Source organism: Cantharellus anzutake (assembly GCF_015039405.1).
Source record: "Cantharellus anzutake strain C23 chromosome Unknown EI90scaffold_34, whole genome shotgun sequence".
NCBI classification, from domain to species: domain Eukaryota; kingdom Fungi; phylum Basidiomycota; class Agaricomycetes; order Cantharellales; family Hydnaceae; genus Cantharellus; species Cantharellus anzutake.
In genome coordinates this window covers 237,421-260,277 of record NW_024066984.1, presented here as the reverse complement: position 1 = coordinate 260,277, position 22,857 = coordinate 237,421, and the positions used below count along the sequence as shown (strand labels likewise).

The following is a 22,857-nucleotide window of genomic DNA, read 5'->3' as shown; positions in this document are numbered from 1 at the left end:
CAAGAACAAGTTGTGTCATTTTTGTTCTGTGAGGAAGGTCCTTGTCCTTGTAGCGAGATGTAGTGCTGAGGCCCCCATGTGCCTGGAACTTCATTAGCCCACGAAATGATGCTGAGTCAACCAAATCAAAGCCCTGTATGTAGTTGATGTCAGTGCCATATAGCCAAAAAGCACACTTGCCAGATCATGCTTGATGTCCTCGACCCAATGCAGCAGGCCTTTCACAGACCATGGTTCCTCATCGTCAGCTGGGCAATAGAAATGTGTGATTCTTTGTTGGCTTTTCCTATGATACATGAGGGATTAGTGCCGAAATGAATTGGAATTCAAACACTCACTCGCTTGCAACGAGAGCTTGCTTTTGCTCCAATCTTACAGCATTGGGAATTGCTCTATCATCAGGTGGGATCCCAAGGGAGTTGCACTGCTTCAGATAGAGCTCCCAGTGCTCTCCCCCACTACGGGAAATGTGCCTGTGAAGTGTGCTGGAGCCAGAACTGGCAGAAAAGTGTGGCATCAACTGTTTTGATCGTCTCCCTTTGTCATAAGCCAATCTTTTGTGTGTATGTTAGAACTGGGCGAGGGTGGACGATTCCAGAGGGGAACCGGAGACTTAGCAAGGAGGGACCTTGGCCTCAGCGACTCAAGCGGAGCGCTGTGCCATTGCTGTTTGTCCATTTGGTCCTCAATTTCAGAGGCAGTGAGCAGGAAGTCTCTAGGGGGCATTTCAGGTCAATTTTAGACTAAGGGCCTAAAACGAGTATGTACAAGCGCTGGTATATAATGGAGAGGGCGAAAGCATGAGGAAACAAGGAGGATCCAAATTGGAACCAAGGCGTCTGAATGGGACAAAGGGAAGACAAAAGCGGAGCGGTACTGAAGGTCATAGGTCAGAACCTGTGGTACATCCGAAAGGAGATAGGGAGGGCAAAGCCCAGAGGGGCAGGAGGATGAGGTGAAGTGGGATGATGACTAACTGGCTAGAATGGGAAGAAGCAGCAGTACAAATAAGGATGAGGGGAAAATGCGAAAGATACATTACAAGCAGCAAAAGTGCTGAGTGTGATCTGTGGAGCTCAGAGGTTATGGAGGCGGGGTTGGAAGTCCGAGGAATATTGGCAATGGTGTTTACGTAGTATGAGGTCACCAATGCAATGGACTTAAGCTGAGGTGGAGTCAAAGTCCGAGGTCGGAACTATGACAGAATCTCAGAGCGAAGGTATGAGTGGTGTTGTTATGGAAATGGGAAATTTCCCAATTTAGACTCTTATGGGCCCTGCACACACCCAAATCACATGATATGTAAATAATTAGAGTTTATCCAATTATTAACCACCTAAACTACCACTTGTGAAAACATCTGTTAAACCACATGTTAAAATATCTGTAAAATCGCATGAGCTCAACCTCTACCCCCTTCCCTCTTCCTGTGCCTTGAATGGATGAAAATGGGTGCCTCCGGCCCCATTTTTGTAACAGGTGTCCAAGTACAGGGTAAGGGACAGCGGTGGAAGGTCGTAACTTGGCGGAGGGTTAGCAGGAGAGGGTCAGAGGAAGGAGAGGAACAGGGAGAGGAGTGGAGGAGAGGAAAGGTGTCAGGTCCGAAGGTGAGTATTGGAGCGGATGGAGATAGGGTAGGACTCTGGAGGTGGTGAAGATGGGGGTCTGGGAGTCGGATCGGGATCGGGTATGTACAGATATGACAGTGTAAGTGATCATTTATTAGTGGATTGATAGATATTGAGACTTACTGGCATACTCAACATACCTGATAGCTCTCTTGCCCATCCTGGATGACCTCAGTAAACACAGTTTCGAGGTCTTGCAGCCCCCATGCTTTCCGAGATAACTTAATGGCTTCGGCAGCACATGCATCTCCATGGGCAAACTCTTCTGGATCTTCATTGGCCCCAGGTGCAATCTCGTCATCACTGTCCCGATCCACCTCATTTTCAAACCCAGACATGGGTGCTGGAATCTTTGCTGCATCATCAGTTTGAGCTCGTTTTTTCCTCCCCTGGCCATGCTTGTTGTGCTTCTTTAAAATGACTTGTTCTTTGGCTACTTCTCCATCTGATACTGAGGATTCCCTGGACATTTCAGTAGGAGGTTGCCCTTTTATTTTTGTTCCTTGCGGTGAGTTTTTGCCGTTCCAATGCCTCAATTGGATTTTTGCGCATGATTTGCTTCACAATCCGCTTGGGCCTAGGAGTGTGATGAATAGTCAGCAAATCATCATTTGGGTTGTAGCCTTCAGAATTGGGGGGGCAATGGGGTCAGATGTTCGAAGGGCTATAAACAAATTGATCCGGTTTATCAGCAGCATCACGCAAATTACCATCCGGACCCAGCATTGGGTTTTCAGTGTCCGTGTGCCACCCACTTTCACCACCAGAGAGTGTCTCCATTAGTAGGATTTAACAAGTTGTGACGGCAAAGTTGTATAGCGATTTCTCAGCCAACCCCGAATGTAAACTCAACACTGTAAAATTGCAAATGAAATATTTTATTAATGCTTCTGCAGCTTATATGTACATGGTATAAGATTGAAATCTTCAGCGGTCCTGCAGTCCGGTTCGGTTTGGGACCGGTTTGGATTTTCCTCTCAACCTAGAGGACCAGAACTGAACCGCCACAGGACCAAGCCTGAACTGAACCGTGGTTCGGTCCTTGGTCCGGGTCCGGTTTGAACCCGTCCTTTATGAACTTCAGCACCCCTACTTACTTATGAGGCACAATACCGCGATCGCAAAAGCGATATTTGGGCATTTGGTTGTACATCTGGACAGGTTCGAGTGCTCAATGTTACTATGCAACGACTCACTACTGACCTTGGGGGGGGTGCCTCTTGTTGCTTTCAGATACTTTTTGATCAAAAACCGTATCATGGATCAGAAACCCACCCTGTGATTCTGCATGCAATAATGAATGGGCGTGCCCATTTGAATGGAACAATCCTGACGACTTTCTCGCCAATATCAATAGTTGCCTCGAACGAAATCGCAGTGAATGTCCAACCGTTGAAGAACTGGTCCTGCGATTAATACGGGTACCTGCCACTGAATGATACCCTATTGGAAACATTGTGGATCACCGTTGGATCTTCATTTTAATATTGCTCATGTAACTTCTGTATATGTGTATGAAACATTGTACTAGGCTGGTATGTGTAGCTTCATTCTGTTCAAACTAACCATGGCACCTAAGGCTCTACTGGGTAGCGCAAAACTCCTGTCAACGTCAGCCCTTGAGTGAACAACTTCGCAGGTACTGTTTCTCTGGGTGCCACTATAAGTATGTCGTATATGTGTTAAAGGACACCCACCCATGAAATGCGACAACGTTTGGATGTTGTAATGTTGTCCAGACTTTCACTTCACGCTTCATCCTCTGGGGGATTAAATAATAAGCTCTCCTTGTGGTAGGAAGAGCGAAAATGAAAGGACCGAACCCAACAGAATTTTGGTATGACTTCCTCGTTCGCAGAAGTGCAGACTTCCTTCAAGACCTTGACACACACAGTTTCCTGGTGATAAAATGCACCGCAATCAGTTTACGAATCCAAGGGAAAATGGAACTGATCCCTAGGCTGCCCCATTGTAAACACCTTGGTAAACCTTCCCAAAGCTGCCTTGGCCTTGTAAAACGTCACGTTGACTTATTTGTCCAGTGAGATTATGGCTGTCAACTCCCAAAAGTTCTGAAAGAAGTTGTGGTAACCAGGGAGGGTGCTGTGGTAATGGGGCAAAAACGTATGTTGCCAAAGTAGGGGTCCGGGTGGATCGGATAGGATTGGATTAGGATCAGAAATCCCAGATTGGGACAACCTCCCAATGGCCAATCCGGATCTGCCGGATGAAAATCCCGGATGATCCTGGATAATCACATCTTAAGATTTCTTTGTATTTTAACATGTATTCCGATCATACAATAAATTTGGAAGCTATTCAAATGGGCTATTCATCAATGTAAAGTGTGTTGACACTGTGGGAAACAGTCCTGACACCCCTTTACATGGTGGTCAGCATGAGTACAGACATTGAGTCACCCCAAAAGACTCGTGTCCAAAAAAGTATTTTGCATTTTTCTCGATAATTTACTGGTCAATTTAGTCTCAAATTGTATATTCTGGAAGCTATTCAAATGGGCTATCCATTGGTGTAAAGTGTGTTGACACCGTGGGAAACAGCCCTGACACCCCTCTGGACAGTGGCCAGCATTGTGCACAGACAGTGAGTTTGGACAGCCACAAGTATTTGCAGACTCGCATCCAAAAAAGTATTTTGCATTTTTTGATTGGTCAATTCACTCTCAAATTGTATATTCTGGAAGCTATTCAATAGGGCTATCCAACTATGTAAAGTGTGTGTGGACCGTGGGAAACAGTCTTGACACCCTTCTGGACAGCAGCCAGCAATGTGCACGGACAATGAGTCAGGAGTTAAAATATCTGCTACAATACAATAATTTCGGAGGCCCCCAAACCAATAAGGGGGCTGTTAGTTGCATGCTAGCAATGGGACTCCATCCCAGATCATCTGGGATCATCCCGGATGCCAATCCCGGATCAAGAATACATCCTGACCCCCAATCCTAATCCGGCATCCGGGATCGAAAATTCCGGATCATCCGGGATAATCCGATCCACCCGGAGCCCTATGCCAAAGTGTTAGGACGAATTTGAGACCGAGATTGGGAAGGATATGACACTGAGTTTTGTTCTTGCGAGATCTTACCCCCGTTGATTGATTGCTGATCAGTGGAGTTCTTGACTCAGACAATAAGGTACTAGAGTCATGGAGCATTTGAAAATCTTCACACATCATACCTTGAAATTTTCAATCTCCAAAGTTTCAGGTCCGGAACCAAGATCCTGGAAAACAACTGGCCCAGAACCCGACGGGGGCTCTACCCGGGGTCCTTGAGGAGCGTTAGTTTGATTGGAATGCGCAACAAGATGTGTGCCAGACTGAAATGCATTGATCAGCGAGGTAGGGGTAAGAAACGGCATCGGCACACTCAATTAGCCTCCCGGCCCTTTCCACTATGCAGGAGATGCCAGTCATACACGCCATCCTGATATGCTTGAGACTCTTCGTGAAAAGTAGGCGCAGGAAATCGTAATCAGGAGTTTCATCAAATTCTAGTTTTTGCACATAGTGCAGGTAAACAGCAAACTTGTTTGCATTTGATGGTTAGACAGGGACACCAATAGACTCCATGCTACCTGGGAACCCCTCGCAAAGTGCATTGATGGGAGTTCATTGCTTCTTCTCTCGCATCTTTGCCTTTCATTTGCTGCTTTCCCAATTTTAGAACTCTTTTACGCATCTGAGATCCTGCGTGCCAACGCCTTTATCTTTAAAAGGAATTCCATTATCCAACATATCTTTCATTTCATCCATGCATTCGGGACATCGACAATTTCTCATATGAGTACTAGAAATGGGCTGAGAAAAAGACTGTGAAGGTAGGACGTGTAGCATGTATGTCTTCCTCAAATCACTACCAATATTTTGCCAACAAGGTTGTGGTCGGTATGCCCGGTGGCTGGCCCTCAACTACCCCTTCGGCATGCCACTGCATTCCCTCCTTTCCCTCGGCAGGAGACATCCAACCATATTGATATAAAGCGCAGGCTAACATGGACGCAGCGGACGCAGCTGCTGGTGCAGTGCCACTCAGTGTCCTCGTTCCCTGCAAGCCAGGGCCTTTCCAAGCACTTATAACGTTCATACCCAGGACGAAAACAGTGATGACCTTTCCATAGTTGGAGTGGGAGATTACGTAATGGTTTGTTGCTGTACAGTAGACAGCCCCAACGGTGATAGCTCCATCCGCAGACGCAGGACCGAACTCTCCCGCGTCCAGGTAGTCATTCCCTGCAGAAGCTACAACGTGCAACCCAGAATTGATGACTTTGTGGACGGCTTCATTAATGGCAAGACGGTCACGAAGTGAGCAGGTTATCAGAATGATGGTAGAACCCCTCTGTTCCGGAGGGGACTCGGTACTATCGGCGTAAACCCACTCAATGCCGGCGATTAGGTTGGAGGCAAGTACAGTAGTGCTCTCAGCGATCTTCACAACTTTAAGGTGGGCGAAAGTCGCCAAGCTAAAACCCTGTCCCACTGCCTTCGCCGCGACATATGTGCCATGGCCTGAAGTGTCCACCTGGTGAGTACCAGTTACGGTCTGCACATACAAGCAGGTATGAGTGAACGTATACGGTGGAGAGTGCGTGAAGAGATACTACGCACATGACCCCACTTATGCAGTTCTTCATCAAAGCATGCGTGCTTTAGCAAAGCTCCAGTTTCCAGTGAATAAATAGTCACTCTACGCCCATCGGCGCGTGCTTCGAGTTCAACCGGATCATCCTCCATTTCAATCCCATCATTGTCACGCTCTGTCGCATCCCTCTCATGGAGGTCATAGTCAATGGAAGTTGTGCCATCAGCTTCGACATAGTTAACTTCGGGGCAAGTGAGGATGCGAACAAGGGATGTTCCAGTTGCGTGTGCGGAGTAGCCATTCAGCACTACGAAAGTCAGCATATTGTGGGGGAAATTCTCTGATATCAACTTACTCTCATACCGGTGAGTAATTGAAAATTCTGACCCAGGGCTCCGGGCGGATATCCGAGTAATACTCTCGATATGGTCCTCCATATTTGTAGCGGATTTCAGCATACTATGTAGTGAGTCAGCCAGTGTTATGCCATGCCTGTGTGTGGGACATACACGATGTACGAGTCGGGCTTTACTGGACCCTTCGGCGTCCTGATACGAACAGAGGCAGCGAGAGCCATTGTCGTAGTGGAAGTGAATATAACCGCAGTTGAGAACTTCATTGCTGTAGCCAACGGGTGGGTTGAGAAGAATAGGGGAATAAGAACCGATGGCAAGCTGGAAGGATCTCCAAAGAGCCATACAAATAGTTTCTCAGCTCAATATACAACCAGATGGCTAACAGGCTGGTTCTGAGAAGACTGGTGCGGGTGTGAGGAATATTGATATTGCGATCAGAAGATAATAAAGACGAAATCGGAACGTGGGACAACCTTTACTTCAGCTTCTTTCTCGCCTATACCATGCAATCATAGCAGATATTATCTCTCACTTGCATGCCGGACGCCGCCATGGGAGTTCTCGCATGCACGGATCGATCATTCATACTTGAAATGGTTACGATCGATCTCACTCCCTCGCGATAGGTTTCTAGTTGAGCCTATAAAGTCTCGAGCATTCGTTCACCGTCCGCAAGCTAGGAACGGGCCCATTCACCATTCAAGGCGGCAGCCACCCCAGATTCAGCCGGCCCAAGGGCCATTCCTATTGCAGGGCCCCTTGTACCATCCCGTCTAAGGCCCTAGTTTTTGGTGGAGCGTGGTCGAGAACTCCGGCACCCTCCACCCTTGGTGCCCAACCCGGATCATGGACAGCAACAGGCCAGATCTGTAGCTGCCTGCAGGAATTTCGACGCGTCCAATTGCCGTAAGTCAATTCTTCTTGGACTGACGAACAATTGCGCTGGCCAGGCCAAAGAACCAAGTCTGGCTGTCAGCGGTCAACAACCAAATCCCTTTAGTGCCATAGGCACCCCTTTCAGACGAGCAGGGTGGCGGCACGTTAGGCTGTCAACCACGATGCAACCGCCTGGCCTTCCTGACTAACGAATGCCCGGGACTGTTTGTGCACCTCTGTTTAATTTATTTCAATGTGATAACTTCGCACTAGTACCTGATCTCGCCAGCCCGTCGCGCTCAGCATAGCGTATCATGAACGCAGTTTTTTTGGTTGTATGGGTTGGAACCTTGTTTGACGATGTATGTTGCTTGCGCTCTTGCTTCTCAGGATCCACGCATTAGTACAGTGTGTGGCGAGGGGTCGCCTATGTATACTTGCGAGGAAGGTTATCTTTACCTGATCCTGCGCTATCTGAGATCGTCGTCGTAGTGTTTCATACAATCCTCGGGTTATACCGGACGCCGCCATGGATTTTTTATTGGATTCCGTGCTACAGGTGTACAGTACTGCTCAGTTCTATCGATTTTTCAATGTTGGCTTCATTAATGTGGATATGCTAATAAATGTTCAATTTCGCATGGTTGCCTGAAGCGTTGCGCTCTGATTGAGGTCCGTCGACGTCAACATATACATAACTGCATCGTGATGCATGTTGCTACATTCCTTGACCAGTGAGGAACCGCCTCTCCTTAGACAACGAATACTGTCCTTCGCCTTCGCAACTTGGCGGTATACATCATCCACCCAGTCGATCGTCCCGATGGTTCGATGAGTCGGTGTGATGACGCACGTGTCCGCCGCGCTAAGCCTTGTAGGCGGAGTTTTCGTGCTTGCATGTGGTTTGAACTCCTGTCCAAATGTGTTTGTTTGCTCACGATCTTCATCGAATGTGTGATGAAGAGTTGAAGAACCCGCTGGACCCTTTGCATATCTGATGCCCAAAGATTCCCAACCGCTGCATCATTGAGGACATTGTGCCGAAACTTAGTTGAGACGAAGCACGTTCATCACAAATTTTTGTGGCCACTTATACTGCAAATTGGTGACCCTAACGGCACGAAATCCGTCCTCCTCCCTCATCAAACTTTGTTTCCACACGCCTGTCCATGACTTTCATAGTACTGAGTCGACCAGACCTTCGCCGCGTGCAAATTCAACTGGTTTCCATGTAACTTTACCCAGAACAGTGACCGATAGGAGCTACAGCTAGCCATAAGCCTTCACCTTATATCCCTTGTGTGACGTCATTTTCTCGAGTTGGCAAGACGGTTTGGCCCTGCGCCAAATGAGATTTCTGTATCCAGGAATGTAGATGGGGATTGACGGATTGACCGTTCTTGCATTATGTTCCCACAGCTGGACTCCCGAAGACCCGAGGCGACATTGAGCCGAGGCACTAGTGGCTGGGCCGAATTTTTCCTGGCTCGTTTCAAATGCATCGCCGCTGCAATCCGTCTCGCCGGGATGGGCAGAACAACCAGTAAAAGATTTAGACCCCTCAAGGTAATATGGCAAAATCTCCCGCGGTATCAACACACGGCAGAACGCGTCTGGTAACGGTACCGACTGCTGTTTCCCACGCCCCTTTCACTCACCCATCATCGGGAATTCACGTTGCAGACATGCCGACACCCTCCATAGATAGCGGGACCTTACTAAAATACCTCGGATTATCATCAGACCATTCGCCGTCACCATCAATTGAGCCCCTTCGTTTCCTCTCAGAGAAATATCTTCACTTCCTCCCGACCTCCAAGCGCAGTTTTCGACTGTGCTGACGCCCCGTCAACGTTCTAATATCTCCCTGATAAGGAACCGACGGACTATCTACGCGCTTACGAATCCACCTGAGCTGGGTTGGGAGGTGGGCAAGGTTCTGGAGCCGTCTCTCTGGGAGTGTCCCAGAGAGGAAAACCCCTCTCCCCCAGGGAAGGGCGCCGCAGAAGAAGAGAAATCATGGGTGGAGGAACACTTTTTGGAGTCCAATCACATTTCAAGTACCCAGGATATTAACTCGAGCTCGAGGTTGACCAATAAAGGCTACGTGGGCAGACTCGCTGGTCTTCTAGCGGAGTATGAAGAAGAACGCGCAGCAGAGCGGGCACGAGAGCTCAGGAAGGAAAGAGCTGCTGAGGCAGCCAGGGAAAGAGAGACAGAAGAAGAATTTGACTCCGAAAGCGATGAGGCTGACTTGCCTCCTGAGGAGCCCTTGAGCCTAGGGCAAGCACAGTGTTCGTTTGAACGCATGCTCCGTGAACGGTTTATTGATGGACTTCTTGATGTGAGTCTTCTTAAGTTCCCATGTAGTCCTTTCATTCAGCCCTCTCGAATCTTGTTACATCTCTTGTTTAGGCATCGCTCTACGAGTCCGTGGACTATAACGAAAAGTGGGATCCTAACACCCAGGATGAAGAAGACCGATGGTTTGATGACGACGGTGGGAACTGATGTGAGCTAGTCACATACCTGGACGCTCCGTACTTTGGTATTGCTCTTCCCACAATCAGGGTGACATTAGGCGTTGTAGCACAGGCGCCCCCTGCCGTCATGCCTATGATCTTTCAGGATCACTTGGAGGTTTGAGAATTTCCAATCACCCAGCTTTTGGGGCTGGGGCGTACGCCAGGGTCACGTAAGCGTTCTGCTGAGTGCAATCAATGAGCGCCGAAATCCATCACCGGTGACATGACCTTGTCATTGGCAGGGTCTACTCCGGTTTCCCAGTTGCAATATAGGGAACGCCAGCCCCCCATTTCGTCCGTGAACCGTCAACGTGAAGGGCCTGCTTTGTGGAGTTACTGTAAATCCAAACGCAACCCAAATCCATGATTCTGCTCCGGAATACCCTCAATTAAATATTCTGCAGCCTTTCCCCCTGCGCACTTATATACGCAATGACTTCCTCTTTCAAGGTATTGGCTGACCTGCCCTGTCTCATGAGCAGTTCTTTATTTGCGAGAGTTCTGTCCTCCGTTACCCAGCGGGCGATCTCGGGAGGGGTGTGCAATATTCTACTTACAGCCTTACGCTTCAAGGTCTTGGACTTAATTTCGGCATCTCTTTTTAGGCGAAACATCATATCCACCTCGTCGGGAGTGTGCAATATTCACCTACGGTCTCTTTCGTTTGGCCTTGGACTCCGTCCGTTCTGCCGGGAAAACCTCCTTTTGGTCCATTATCACCTCACCAGACGCGGGGGTGTCAATCATATTGTATAGTACATACATCGGTTCGCCACCGAATCAAACTCGCATTATCGCTTCAATACAAACGTCACGGCGCAACGGACGCCCTCCCTACGTTCAAGAGTCGAGTGATTGTAATGCATGCCTAGTCGACGTGATGCTGGTCCGTCCCACCATAAGCCCCTCGGACCAGTCCGCACCTTGCCTTGTCGATATTCAATCCGTCATTTTCCCATCTCCCAGTTTCTTCCAGTCACCGAATTCGTTTCTCACTCTCGTAAGGTCCCTCGCCGATTCCGCCGACTTCTACACACACCCATCTCTGTGATAAGGAACAATCAAGAATCTCCTTCCCAATTCTTTCACTCATTTCTACTTGTAATACGTACATCAGGCGAATCGGGTTCATTCGGTTACAAGTACAACTGCACAGGTTTTGCGTGTCTATTCTTCGTATTATCTCTCAGCCCATCACGGTTGCTAGTCTGCCTGGAAGCATTGCCATGAATCTTGATCAACGACTTCTTTCCCTTCACCCTATATGTAAGTCCCCATCATGCACCTGGTACTTCTTCGGCTTGCTAGCCGCTGCGGGGTGGTACTTCCCCCCTCCCCCTTTTCAGTTATGAGCACGCACGAACACTTTCCGTCAGCAGCAAAGTTCTGTTGGGCTGTCGGCCTGAGTTCCGCTTATCAGGAGAAACATGTTGGTGTTTCCTCACGTATCATGTGCGGTGCGTACCTCTTTTTTACAATTGCAAGGCACAGGAAGACCACCAACATCTTATTTTGTCAGACACTATGTATACAATAATAAGTACTGTGGGGATCAAAAAAGGAGGGAGAAGAGCAGAGCCACACGAAAAAAGTATAGGACACTGAGCACACAGCAAAAAGAAACAGCACAATGCACGCATGGCCAGGAAAGAGTAGCACACTTTTTTTTCCCCTACCAAGGTAGGTGAGTGTGCAACATAGAGCAAGTAAGGCTGGTACTGTCTCCCAATGTTCAACATAGCCAATGCCAAAAAAGAAAAAAAGAAAAACAGGCAACTGCCAGGAGGAAACACCGAGAGCCAACAAGATGATTGTCGAAAGGGAAATGAGAGGGGGCGGCTAGGGCCAAAGGTGAGTCGAGTCACTTGTTAAAAGGACAAGGAAGGGGAAAAAGAAAAGTCAAATGAGTGTGAAGTCTCGAAGTGGGTATGAGGTCCAAGAAAATGAGACTTAGGGAACGAGAGTAAGAGGGGGTGTTCGAGAATCGGGTGACGTCGATATGTAGCAGTGTTAGTCGAGAAAGAGGTGAAAGCACGACAGGTAGCTGGAGGGATTAGATGACTCAAGGGGCTATGTAAATTTGTGCTTAAAGGACGATTAGAACGGTGCGATAAACTCCCGTCGAACAGACCACAAATCAGATGAACATGCTCATCACAGCATACGACATCTGTCCTCCACCGCCACCGCCAACAGGAATAGGCGCCATTGACATGGCACCACCGCCACATAAAGCACCAGTCGCAGGTCCATGGGCAGCGGGACCTACAGGAAGCCCGGCTCCCCAAGCAGAGGGAGTGCCCCCGTACGTAGCGGCACCTCCAAACAGATCAGACATCACCGATGTACCACCACCGTCAGCATCATTAGCACTCGCATCTCCAAGGTTCAGCAGATGTGACGAACTCATCATATGACTCGCAGGTGTCCCAACCCCAGCGCTCAGCGACAACGTTAGGTTCGGAACAGAAGTCGAAGTTTTCATCATCGAGTTAGGAGCGGCATTCGGATTGCCATGGCCGCTGTTCGCGCTACCGTTCCCGCCAGAGACGTTAATGGCGCCTGCGTCACTCGCAACAGGACTATTAAACGACGAAGGGGGGCCCGGTTCGGAGCGGAAAGGGTGAACCTGGAAACCGCTCTTTTCCAAGTGCTCATCGCCGTTAAACGATCGATGTAATTGAGGTCGATAAAGGACTTCCTGATTTTGACCAAAAGGGCCTGTAGGTCCCTGAGACGAGTTAGGCGGAGTCTGGAAAGCTGAAGTCCATTGTTGCTGCTGCTGAGGTTGTTGGTGCTGTTGGTGCTGAGGCTGGCCCAAAGCAGAAGCATAAAACTGAGGATTCCATGCAGCGACCTGTTCCGCATCCGTATGGGGGGTAGCAGGGGTAGCAGTAGCAAGACCCAGATTGGGGAACCTCGCAGTATTTGAAATCTGGTCGAAGGTAGGTACAAAGTTAGCAGGGAAACTGGCAGCGGCGGCGGCGGCAGCTACAGCTTGTTGTTGAGCATGCAGGTGCTGTTGCTGCTGTAACGCAAGTTGTTGTTGGAGGTAGATATTGGGAAGGAGTGATACAGGGGAATTGTGCTGCTGTTGTGGTTGAGAATGAACCCCGTTGATATTCGGTGGGCGCGGAGGAACATTCACTCCAGTGGGGCCGTGAAGGCTTGCACTGCGAACGGGTTGCGTGCTACTCGTTTCAGTCGGAACTCCTTGGCTTCCTCGGGGCTCAACATTGAGCTCCTCATCTCCGTAATCGTTATCATCCTCATCCGCAAACCCATTCATCCCACCGTTCTCGCCACCTCTCATCTCAAATGCGATCCTTTCCGCCTCATTCATAGCCATCACTTCTTCGGGGACGTTCTCAAGTTCCAAGAGCGCGATAAACTCTGCACTTCTCGCGGGCTCCTCAACGGGGCCTTCAAGGGCACCTGCAATTGAGGCATGCGGATAGGCTGCACGCCATTCATTAACTTGACGACGAAGTGCATCGGCCTCAGCAACGAGTTGCCGGAGTTCACGGGCAGCGAGGGCACGCTGCCGGCGTTGAGTGTGAATGAGAGCAATGCTCGAGTTGACGATAGCCGACTTGGATGGACGGCGAACTGCGATGAGGTTAGGAAGGAGAGCAGCTAGATCCTGGAATATGTTAAGAAAACCAAATGATATGCCAATGTCAGTTGTCATTGGCATTGGACAAACGAAGGCGGGACGGACGTACGAGGAATCGACTATTCAGCGTTTCGCGGCGCTGTCGCTCAACAGCATTATGAGTCGCGCGACGTTCAGCAGTATTTGCGCGGCGAGCGGGCTTGCGCCTCACAACACCCCCCGTCCCAATGAAGGCAGTGGAAGATGCTGCGCCATTTGGATTGGCGTTACTACTGTTGGTGGGACTCGTTGTCCGAGGTGTGAGTAGAGCTTCACCGGTAAGCGGCGAAGTATTATTCGGTCCTGCCGTTGTCTGGTGTGGGGGGGAAATAGGGTCGGCAATCGGTGAGTCGGCGCCCGATGAAGCGCCTCCCAGGCTGACAGGAGAAGCGGGTAAAGTGTGAATAATGGTGGACATCATACAAGGGTGAGAAAATGTGAGTGAGAAGGGAAGAGCGCTTGGAGCAATGAGTGAGGGTTACTTCGAAGGAAAATGCAGTAGTGCAATGTGGTGTTGAAGAGGTAGGAGAAAGTGAAAATGATAATTTGCGTGGAGCAAATGGGGGAGGGTCTATGCACGGACCAAAGGGGTCGGAATGAGGTTGGGTAACAGTGCGGGATAATCCCAACAGGGTTGTCGAGGAAAGTCAAGTGAAAGCTAAAGTTGTAAGAGTCGGAGGATATAAACGGCCTCAACAGCAGCAGGGGTGGTTGGGGCGGCTAGAAATAAAGTGCTTGGATCTCAGGTTACGCGATTGCTCAGCGGACACCTTTCGATCAAGGATAGGGATTCTTTCTCTCTGGTAATGAGCAGAGCGGCCGAGGGTGGTTCGTATTGGCGGAGTAAGATTCGGGAGTTAATGAATGCTGTAAAGGGTCGCGAGAACTATTGGGAAGTGAACATGGCGGACGTCGTGAGCACGGGTGTTCAAGTCGGCACAGCCGATAAGGAAAGAGTACTCACTCCAGGCGTTATCCTTTAACAACGGGGGAAACGGGATTGGGAGAGGTGGACAGAGGGAAGCTCGAAGCCGCTCGGAGTCCGTCGCTGAAGATGGAGTCTAGCGTTCAGCGAGGAATGCTCATTCCAGGATGGGGGAGGTGAAGGAGGTGAGGGAAAGGAAGATGACCGCAACCAACCAGAAATATTATGAAATGGGCAACAGAGTTGGAGAATTTGCTTCCGGATTGATGGCAAGTAGTAACATTGATTATCTAAGCTTCGCACCTCCATTTCTTATCGCTACGGAAGGAAATGGTAGATCGATTTTTATGGACAAACTACCCATAAAAGAACAAATTTCAATAACGAATGACCAGTACTCTCATCCCCTTCCCACCTCAGCGGCACCCAACCCCCCAACCCCAAGAGCATCAACGGATCCGATCATCATCCGGAGACGGCCCTCCTCGTAATGAGGCGGTGCAAGCCTCAGGCGCGCAAGCTATGAGTGCTAACTTCGAAGAGCCACGGCGCCAATCACAATCGCTGCGACATCTTGAGCCTCCCCTCAAGGCCTTACAAAAAAAACTTGCGCACCCGATTTGAATAAATGACCAGGCCAGTCTCGTGATCATCCGAAAACGGCAGCGAATGAATGATGAGCGCTAAACATTTCCTAAATAGTCAATCGGAGAGCTGCTCATCCAAATAAATTATTTTGTTTTGCTGGGAGCCAACTCAGGACCGGCAAGTCCCACTCAAGGAAAAGTCCGATTCCCATTTATGGTTAGGGTCACACCATCGTGACCCTTCTCCTTTCTTGGCAATTACCCCTCAATTCAATTGAGTGATGTCAAATGATAACATATTGAATCGATTAAATGGATGAATGAATTACGATTCAAATTACTCCGGAAGCACCCGACCATGCGCCAAAGCTTGAGAGGTTCAACTATCCGTACCATCCCCCGTTTGGTTGTGCCCCTCACATCGAGTCCTAGCCTCCATGACTTCGTGATATTATATACAGACCGAGTCTTACTTCCATATTATCTCCCAGCCGTAACCAACTAGGAGCTATCTGCGTCGATTAAATGGCTACCGATATTATCGCTTTTGACTCTCAAGCGACCAACGAAACCGGAGGCACAATAATGACGATATGAACAATTAATTTGTATCTGAGTCCCGCGCACAATCAGCAAAGATCAAGGCTGCATTTCTGGCATACTAAGGATCGCTTGCCACGCTCTCACAAGAATATTACTGATAACCCCCCAGTATCAAGCTCTCCTGCAACCTGTATAATTATAACGAAAAATTCTGAAGACCTGCGATGAGGGGGGTTATAGAACCAATAACCCCATTAACAACACTCACAACCCGCCCACGCCTCATCGCCACCCACCGCCTTTCCCGCCATGCTTATAATAGATCTCCGAGAATCTTTTCAACAGCCCTCCATAAACCTCCTCAAATGCCTCCTCAACAATCTTCAATCCCTTCCCGCCTTTCTCCACCGCAGCCTCACCCAACAATTCCAAATCTATACACATGCCATGAACATTATACACATACATCTTCGCTCCATCTAACTCTCTCGATTTCGCCACATCCGTGGAGAATCGTTTGATGACACTGAACGGGCTACCGCCACCTGACGGCAAAAGGTTCATATGTTTGAGAAGGTTTCCATGGACGAAGAGCGGAGTTGGATGAGAGGTAGCTTGAGCTTCTGGCGGATCGATGAGGTCATACTGTTATTCCAGGAGATGTAGTTTTCAGTGCGTTGTGCCGGACGTCGTTGCACAAAATTTGGATCCGATGAATATGGTGTGTACCCCAATTCAGAACGGCGAATCAACCAGCCCGTGATCAAATTCAGCCGAGCAGGAGCCGTCATCCAGCCAAGTTCATGGACGTGCGCGTTCCCGAAGACGATTCACCAAAAGTAGGGGAAAGAGAATGCGTTAAATTTGATCAGCATGCCCCGCGCACCCTTCACTTCCACTTCTTTAGCGTACCTGCAGCATAGCAATCCCACAGAAGCGACCGTTGTCATACTGGCTTTTAAATCCCAAAGCAGACAGATATCGGGGCGAGACGCCAAACGGTAATCTCAACGCCCAGAATGCGTATCGCTGCGCACAAGTTCAACCAACCAGGCAAAGCAAGTTAATTGTATCCGGGTTCGGGTCAGTGAGAGCCGGTTCGACATCCATTATGCAAGTCGCCAGGTGATAGCATACCCACAAATTGAGTGCGCCCATGATGTGTGCAATGCCCACAGCGGCATAGCCAAGACGAGTGGCATGTAACGCAAAGTCAGTAACCAACCGATCGAGCGGGTGCTGGTGTTGCAAAAGCCAGAGAAAAGGCAAAGATCACGTACGAATGTGTCCTTATCACCTCCACTAAGACGGAAGTAAAACTCATGCTGTTCTTGCATATGCGACGCGAGATGCAACGCAGCAAGGTTCAACCCGTCATTTCCGGATTTACTGATAATGATTTGACCTTCGCGTGTGGGCGGTCAAGTTTCAGGAGTAGCAAAGCAACGTTAACACCGCAACGAGCACATAAAGCAAAAAAGATGTCTGAATCAGTGATCGGCGTTGTAATTGAAATTATTGCTTTAAACGCTAGGCTTGCACAGGGAACAAGGGAACAGGGGTTGGGGTTGGGAAAATGGCGCACAGAGGTAAACGTGCAAAGCGCAAGAATAAGTTGTGGCCCAGTTGGGGTGACGAAACCTGAAGAATCATAGCCACACATACCTGATTCGATCTCCCATTGTGAATAGTCGCATGGTTTTCCCAATAAACGCCAGATCGGATTATCCGCTAATCGCCAAACACATCGTAATGCGTGTATGAAAAGACGAGAGTACAAGTTATCGCGAGTGCAGAATCAAGGGGAAGTTAGCCAAAAAAGAGTCAGCACGCGATGCAATCACTCACGGTGGTCTTTATTTAGGTCTGGCCAGAAAACTGCTTTCCCATTCTTCTTATAGATATCAGCGTTGAAGAGGTATGTGGGGTCGCGGGTAGGGACATTGTCGCTGTCTAAGTATAAGACCTCTTCAAATGAGGATGACACAATCGCGTCCGCTTTGATCTGGACAACCAGGTAAGCTGTAAGTATGGGGCTTCCAATGGGGTAAACGTGAACACACTTGGAAGTTCTTCCATATGTTAAGCTTCGTTCTTCCTGGCAGCTTATTGTGCAAAGAGAGTTTCCGGGTTAGCAGACGGTACTTTTGGCAGCCAGGTGAGCGTCCCTACCTCCTTGACGACAGCATTCAATTCTTCAAGTTCCTTCAGCAGAGCCTCGTCCTGTATCTCACCAGGGAAAGAGAAGATCTCCACAGGCAACGAAGTCTTATATTCCTTTCGCAAAATCCGCAGTGTGACCAACAACCGAGCTGTCGTATCCTGTACAGAAAGGCATGTCGGGGGCATGTCAGTATGCCCCTGTCTTTATCCTTATCAAATATGTAGAGTGTGAACTGCTCACTTGATTGCCACCCGTCATAACAATCCCTCTACCCTTCCCTTTCCCGTCCCAAACCACAGCTTGTCCACTTTCCTCTAATTTTTCAAGATATTTGACCATCCCCACCCTCCTTTTGACAAGCTCAGGATTAACAATCGTCGTCCAAAACTCTTCATTGCCCACGAGCTGATCAGGATTGACTTGTTCATCTGCAACCTCCCGAGGACATGCTTTGGCAAATGCATCCACTGTTTCACGAAATCCCCACAAAGGTGCGCTTAGAAGCGCGTAAAGTCGTTTCTTTAGCTCTTCCGACTTGATTTCGATCTTCATCATTTCCGTATCAATCGAAACGGGTAAAGGTTGAACTTCGTGTTCAACGTCATGAGTAGGATGGCCATCCGATGGTAATATGTGAACTTCATCACTAGGCTTAGTCGGCTTTCCTCCTTTCGTCTTCTCATCTGGTTCATGGGCTGAAGTAGGCCTAATGGGAAGTGGGATGTCGGAGTTTTCCTTCGAATCTAAGCCTGTCCAATCTCGCCATTTAGATGGAATGACTTTGTGAACATATTCTGGGCGTGTCCAGGCGACCAAAGATGAGCCAATGATGAAAGTGAGGGCGGCAATGCTGACGAAAGAGAGTGTAGATCGTCGGATAAGCATTTTGCAGCGGCTGACACTAAGGAGGTCGGAGTCCACAGTTGACGCTCGCAAACCTTAATCAATGAGTGACACGTAAAAGCAAAGCCACCGCCTGATGGGAATGCAACACTAGTCTGTGCCGAGGTCGGGTCCCTCTGTTTTCTAAGATCAAGAATGACCAATAACGTTGAGCGGGAATTGGCTTCGGAAAAGGTGATACGAAGAGGCAAGCTTTGAGACAACGACAAATGCGCGATTGTGAGAAGTACACGATTGAGTTGAGTGGCGGTGCAAAGCCTGTCTCTATGCAAGAACAATGCTCAGTTCTTATCCCCCCCGTTCCGTCCTTCCTACGCATCGAACAACATATTCGGGAAGGTCACGTCTGAGGCTAAGATTCCTTCTCCTCATCGGCATTTCCAGTTTCTTTTTCTTCATTTGGCTCATCCACGCCGCAGCAAAGGATAAATGGTTCCGTGACTTAGGCTACATTACACGTCCCATATGGGACACATCGAACAAAAAGTCGACACCTCAAAGAATCGTCCCTCATTACGACGTGTCAGACTATAATGCAACCGCACCAACAGAACTGTGCTCCATCCACGGTTGGGAATATTCTTCCGGCCCATCGACTGCAAAAGTCTATGACGCTGTCCTCTACAGCATCGAAATTGACCTGCTTGAGATCCGTCTGCACGAACTTTGGGATGTCGTAGATACCTTCGTCATCGCCGAAGCGTCCCGTGCGTTCTCAGGCGAACTTCGAGAAAACTTGATACCTCTGTCGTCCATCCTATCCCCTTCTTCCCGCTTACATTGGGCCTCTTCAAAAATAAAATACGAACTAGTCCAAGACCTCGATCCATCACCCAAAGACCCTTTCGACAATGAAAGACAACTCCGTCACCGAATGGATTCATTGCTATACTCGGCGGGCGTCAAGGCGAATGATATTGTCATCATGTCAGATGTAGACGAGATACCCACTCCACATACAATATCCCTCCTGAAGCAGTGTTCCACCTGGCCATCGCCCATTCACCTTCAAATGAAGAATTACCGGTATAGCTTTGAATATCCCATTCCGGATGATGGGTATTGGCGTCCGAAGGCTGTTCGGTGGGGCGGACCCGGTTCGAATTATAATCATGCGAAAGGGGGAGATGTCATGCTTGCTAATGCGGGATGGCACTGTAGTTGGTGCTTCAGGTATATCGAGGATATTCAATTCAAAATGACGGTAGGCAGCATTCATCATACAACCTCGGTTCATTTGGTTGGACTGATCAAATCTGCGTCCCTTCATAACGTAGGGATACAGTCATAATGATCGTTTAAAAGGGAAACACCAGATTGATCCAAAACGAATCAATAAACACACGTGTGAAGGAAGTGATATTTTTGACATGTATCCTGTTCGTCCTTCGCCCTTCTCCGGTTCCATCCTCCCACTAAGAAGGGACCAATCTCATAATAGGAGGCTTTCTCGTTCTACGACCTGATCGCCCAATCTGGTCCACTGAAGAAGACAAGCTCATTTACAGATATACCCAATTGGCTCGTTCGCCATCCCAAGGACTACGAGTTTCTCCTGCCAGGAGGGTGTGAACGAGAACATCGTCCCACTGCCGAATAGGGAAGAACCATGAGTGTTGGTTTTAAATGCGTTTACTGGGAAAGCCGGCCATCTCAGCCTCTGCAAATGAAAGGATAAGCCAACACCCCACTGTTATTTGCTTGATTGAGATATGTCATCGACAGCGACAACCAATAGCATCGTACCCTGCTTCAACTACCAATGGGGGGTTATCATCTATTGAAGAACCAGATTTCCCGCCTACCGCGGTCTGCACTCCCTAGCTCTTCTCTTTGACTTCGCAGTCATTTATTGTAGGGAATGTAGTAACTCTTACTGCATATGCTATGCACAGCAGAGTGGCGACCATCATGGACAGGCACAACTTGTTTAAATGCGGGGCAGCTGGATGATATTCGAGTACGATATCGCAATGTTGGATCAGATATAAGCACTATGCACATGCAGTAACGATGAATGAGAAACTTGCCTGAGTATGATATCGCAATGTTGGACACCGTACTCCGTCTATCCTTATAGTGACTGTGTTGGCAATGCGAGTCACCGGAGATATCCGGGGGCATGTGGAGGATAATGTGGAGGATTTTACTAAGCGCGCAGCCTGCACAGGAGTTGCCTTACGTAGATTTTCCTCTTTATTCATTCTTTTGTATATATATACGCACGGACATCATCCCCAAATCACTAGTTATATTCCCGCTTCTATCTTACATCTGTGCTACGAGTGAGCCGCTGGGAACCGGGTTGCCTTATCCGGAACGCCGTTTACAACAGACTGCAATGTTGTTAAACTAGTGAGTGAGAGATGACACCTAAATACAACAAATTAACACCATAGGGAGAAACAGAAGAAGCCCTCATCCTGAGCTCATCACAAAAGAACAGCTAAAACCACTACATATTGACCTGTTTTGACCACACTCATCCCTGTTAGATGATGTGTGGTTCAAATGGTTCCGGGAGTGGAACAGGAGACTTAATACGGGAGAACCTTGGCCTCAGTGACTCAGAAAGGAGTGCTGTGCCACTACTGTTTGTGTGAGGTCTCAGGGGTTGCTCAGCACACCAGAACCGTAAGTGATATGAAGATGTGTATAGTACAGTAGTGTCATATCCGTACAATCCTGACCTCCACTCCAGGCTCCCAGAACTCCAAAACTGACTCTGGAGCCCCACTTCCCTTCCATCACCTTCTCCTTGCCGACTCCCAAGAGGTTATCCCACCTCTGGCTCTGACACCACCTTTGGTCCGACTCCGGACCATTCCGGGTCCGACCTCAACCTCGACACCTTCCAGATGAGTATGCAACAACTATGCTCCTGACTCCGGACCTCTGCTCCGGAATCCTGTTCGCATCTCTGTCTTGGACCTCTGGTCTTAGCTCCAACCTTGGACTTTGACCCCACCTCCACTTATACTCATTGTATTGGTTAGCCAATTCCATTTATTTACCTTTGCCAATATTCCAGAGTTTGACTTCCAAGTTCGGACTTTCTGGACTTACTTTGGACCTTGCAACTATTGCATTGTCCCATTCATTTCTGCGATTCTCCCTCATTCCTATTTGGGCTGCTGCTTCCTTCTATTCAGTCAGCTAGCCATTCCTGACTCCCATCCTCCTTCCTCCTTGGGCCTTGGCCCTTCACTCCTCCTTTGGGAAACACCATTGAGTCAAACCCTTGACCCTTGGTGTTGTTCCTCCTTCCAGCTCCCTTTGTCCCCTTTCAGACTACCCTTGCTCCTTTTGATTCCAGACCCCTCCTTATATACAATGTACCTGTTAACTTGTAACCTCAGTCCAAAATCAACTTGATTCCCCCTAAGAGACTTCCCCTTCACTAGATCCAAAATTAGGGACCCCCAGGACAACCAGCAATGGCACAGCACTCTGCCTGAGTTGCTGAGGCCAAGGTCCTTCCACAATAAGTCTCTGATTCCATTCCAGAATTGTCTGAACTTGCCATATCTAACAAATTTAGTGTTTACACACAGGCAGTGATGAAGGTGGGTTGGGTGGAGTAGAAGTTTCTGCAATTGTTACTTGCAGTTCTGTTATAGAGTGCATAATTGTACGGAAGCAGGGAAAGGACTCAGTAAGGAGGGACCTTGGCCTCAGCGACTCAGGTGGAGCGCTGTGCCATTGGTTTGTTGTCTAAGGTGGTCCTTAATTTCAGGTTAGCAGGGGGAGTCTCTTGGGGGGACAATCCAGTTGATTCTGGTTCTCTAGTTGTCGATTTCAGACTAGGGGTACAGGAAACTATGTACAGAGTGTATATAATAATACAGGAGTGGAGTCAGAGGACAAATAGAACCCAAAGGGAACAAAGGGAACTGGAAGGAGACAAAGGGGGACTGGATGAGGGAACAACCCCAAGGGTCAAGGGTTGGAACTCTATGGTGCTTCCCAAAAGGGCAAGGCCAAGAGGGGAAGGAGTGGAGTGGGTTGTGGGGAATGACAGCTGACTATTATGGAAAGGAAGCAGCCATCTAAATAAGGAAGAAGCAACAAGAGGATTAAATGACACCA

General features: G+C 48.6%; 7 protein-coding genes across 7 annotated transcripts; 3 read left to right on the top strand and 4 right to left on the bottom strand.

Annotated features, from left to right (window-relative positions):
- Window positions 1-1,759: 1,759 nt before the first annotated feature.
- EI90DRAFT_3017535 (uncharacterized protein) lies at window positions 1,760-2,098 on the bottom strand (the record flags this gene model as incomplete). The annotated part of the gene is made up of 1 exon (XM_039057115.1): window positions 1,760-2,098. One exon carries the CDS (start codon window positions 2,096-2,098, stop codon window positions 1,760-1,762), a length of 339 nt encoding a protein of 112 aa, XP_038914401.1.
- Window positions 2,099-5,372: 3,274 nt separating this feature from the next.
- EI90DRAFT_3064189 (peptidase S8/S53 domain-containing protein) lies at window positions 5,373-6,991 on the bottom strand. The gene is made up of 4 exons (XM_039060781.1): window positions 6,744-6,991; window positions 6,590-6,693; window positions 6,261-6,541; window positions 5,373-6,195 (listed from the first exon to the last, which is right to left on the bottom strand). Exons 1-4 carry the CDS (start codon window positions 6,851-6,853, stop codon window positions 5,506-5,508), a joined length of 1,185 nt encoding a protein of 394 aa, XP_038914400.1. The 5' UTR covers window positions 6,854-6,991; the 3' UTR covers window positions 5,373-5,505.
- Window positions 6,992-9,151: 2,160 nt separating this feature from the next.
- Window positions 9,152-9,977, top strand: EI90DRAFT_3125774 (uncharacterized protein; the record flags this gene model as incomplete). The annotated part of the gene is made up of 3 exons (XM_039063866.1): window positions 9,152-9,300; window positions 9,342-9,810; window positions 9,882-9,977. The coding sequence occupies 3 exons, from the start codon at window positions 9,152-9,154 to the stop codon at window positions 9,975-9,977; spliced, it is 714 nt and encodes a 237-aa protein (XP_038914399.1).
- A 1,343-nt stretch (window positions 9,978-11,320) lies between these two features.
- Window positions 11,321-11,984, top strand: EI90DRAFT_1511356 (uncharacterized protein). The gene is made up of 2 exons (XM_039051857.1): window positions 11,321-11,675; window positions 11,733-11,984. The coding sequence occupies exons 1-2, from the start codon at window positions 11,419-11,421 to the stop codon at window positions 11,800-11,802; spliced, it is 327 nt and encodes a 108-aa protein (XP_038914398.1). The 5' UTR covers window positions 11,321-11,418; the 3' UTR covers window positions 11,803-11,984.
- Window positions 11,985-12,128: 144 nt separating this feature from the next.
- EI90DRAFT_3017532 (uncharacterized protein) lies at window positions 12,129-14,064 on the bottom strand (the record flags this gene model as incomplete). The annotated part of the gene is made up of 2 exons (XM_039057114.1): window positions 12,129-13,634; window positions 13,717-14,064. 2 exons carry the CDS (start codon window positions 14,062-14,064, stop codon window positions 12,129-12,131), a joined length of 1,854 nt encoding a protein of 617 aa, XP_038914397.1.
- Window positions 14,065-15,983: 1,919 nt separating this feature from the next.
- On the bottom strand, window positions 15,984-18,417 carry EI90DRAFT_2925155 (mannosyltransferase putative-domain-containing protein; the record flags this gene model as incomplete). The annotated part of the gene is made up of 8 exons (XM_039054886.1): window positions 15,984-16,346; window positions 16,614-16,730; window positions 16,982-17,106; window positions 17,367-17,432; window positions 17,550-17,706; window positions 17,765-17,806; window positions 17,874-18,023; window positions 18,106-18,417. The coding sequence occupies 8 exons, from the start codon at window positions 18,415-18,417 to the stop codon at window positions 15,984-15,986; spliced, it is 1,332 nt and encodes a 443-aa protein (XP_038914396.1).
- Window positions 18,418-19,045: 628 nt separating this feature from the next.
- On the top strand, window positions 19,046-20,368 carry EI90DRAFT_2925472 (uncharacterized protein; the record flags this gene model as incomplete). Its single annotated transcript, XM_039054890.1, has 3 exons — window positions 19,046-19,972; window positions 20,046-20,147; window positions 20,210-20,368. 3 exons carry the CDS (start codon window positions 19,046-19,048, stop codon window positions 20,366-20,368), a joined length of 1,188 nt encoding a protein of 395 aa, XP_038914395.1.
- Window positions 20,369-22,857: the final 2,489 nt, after the last annotated feature.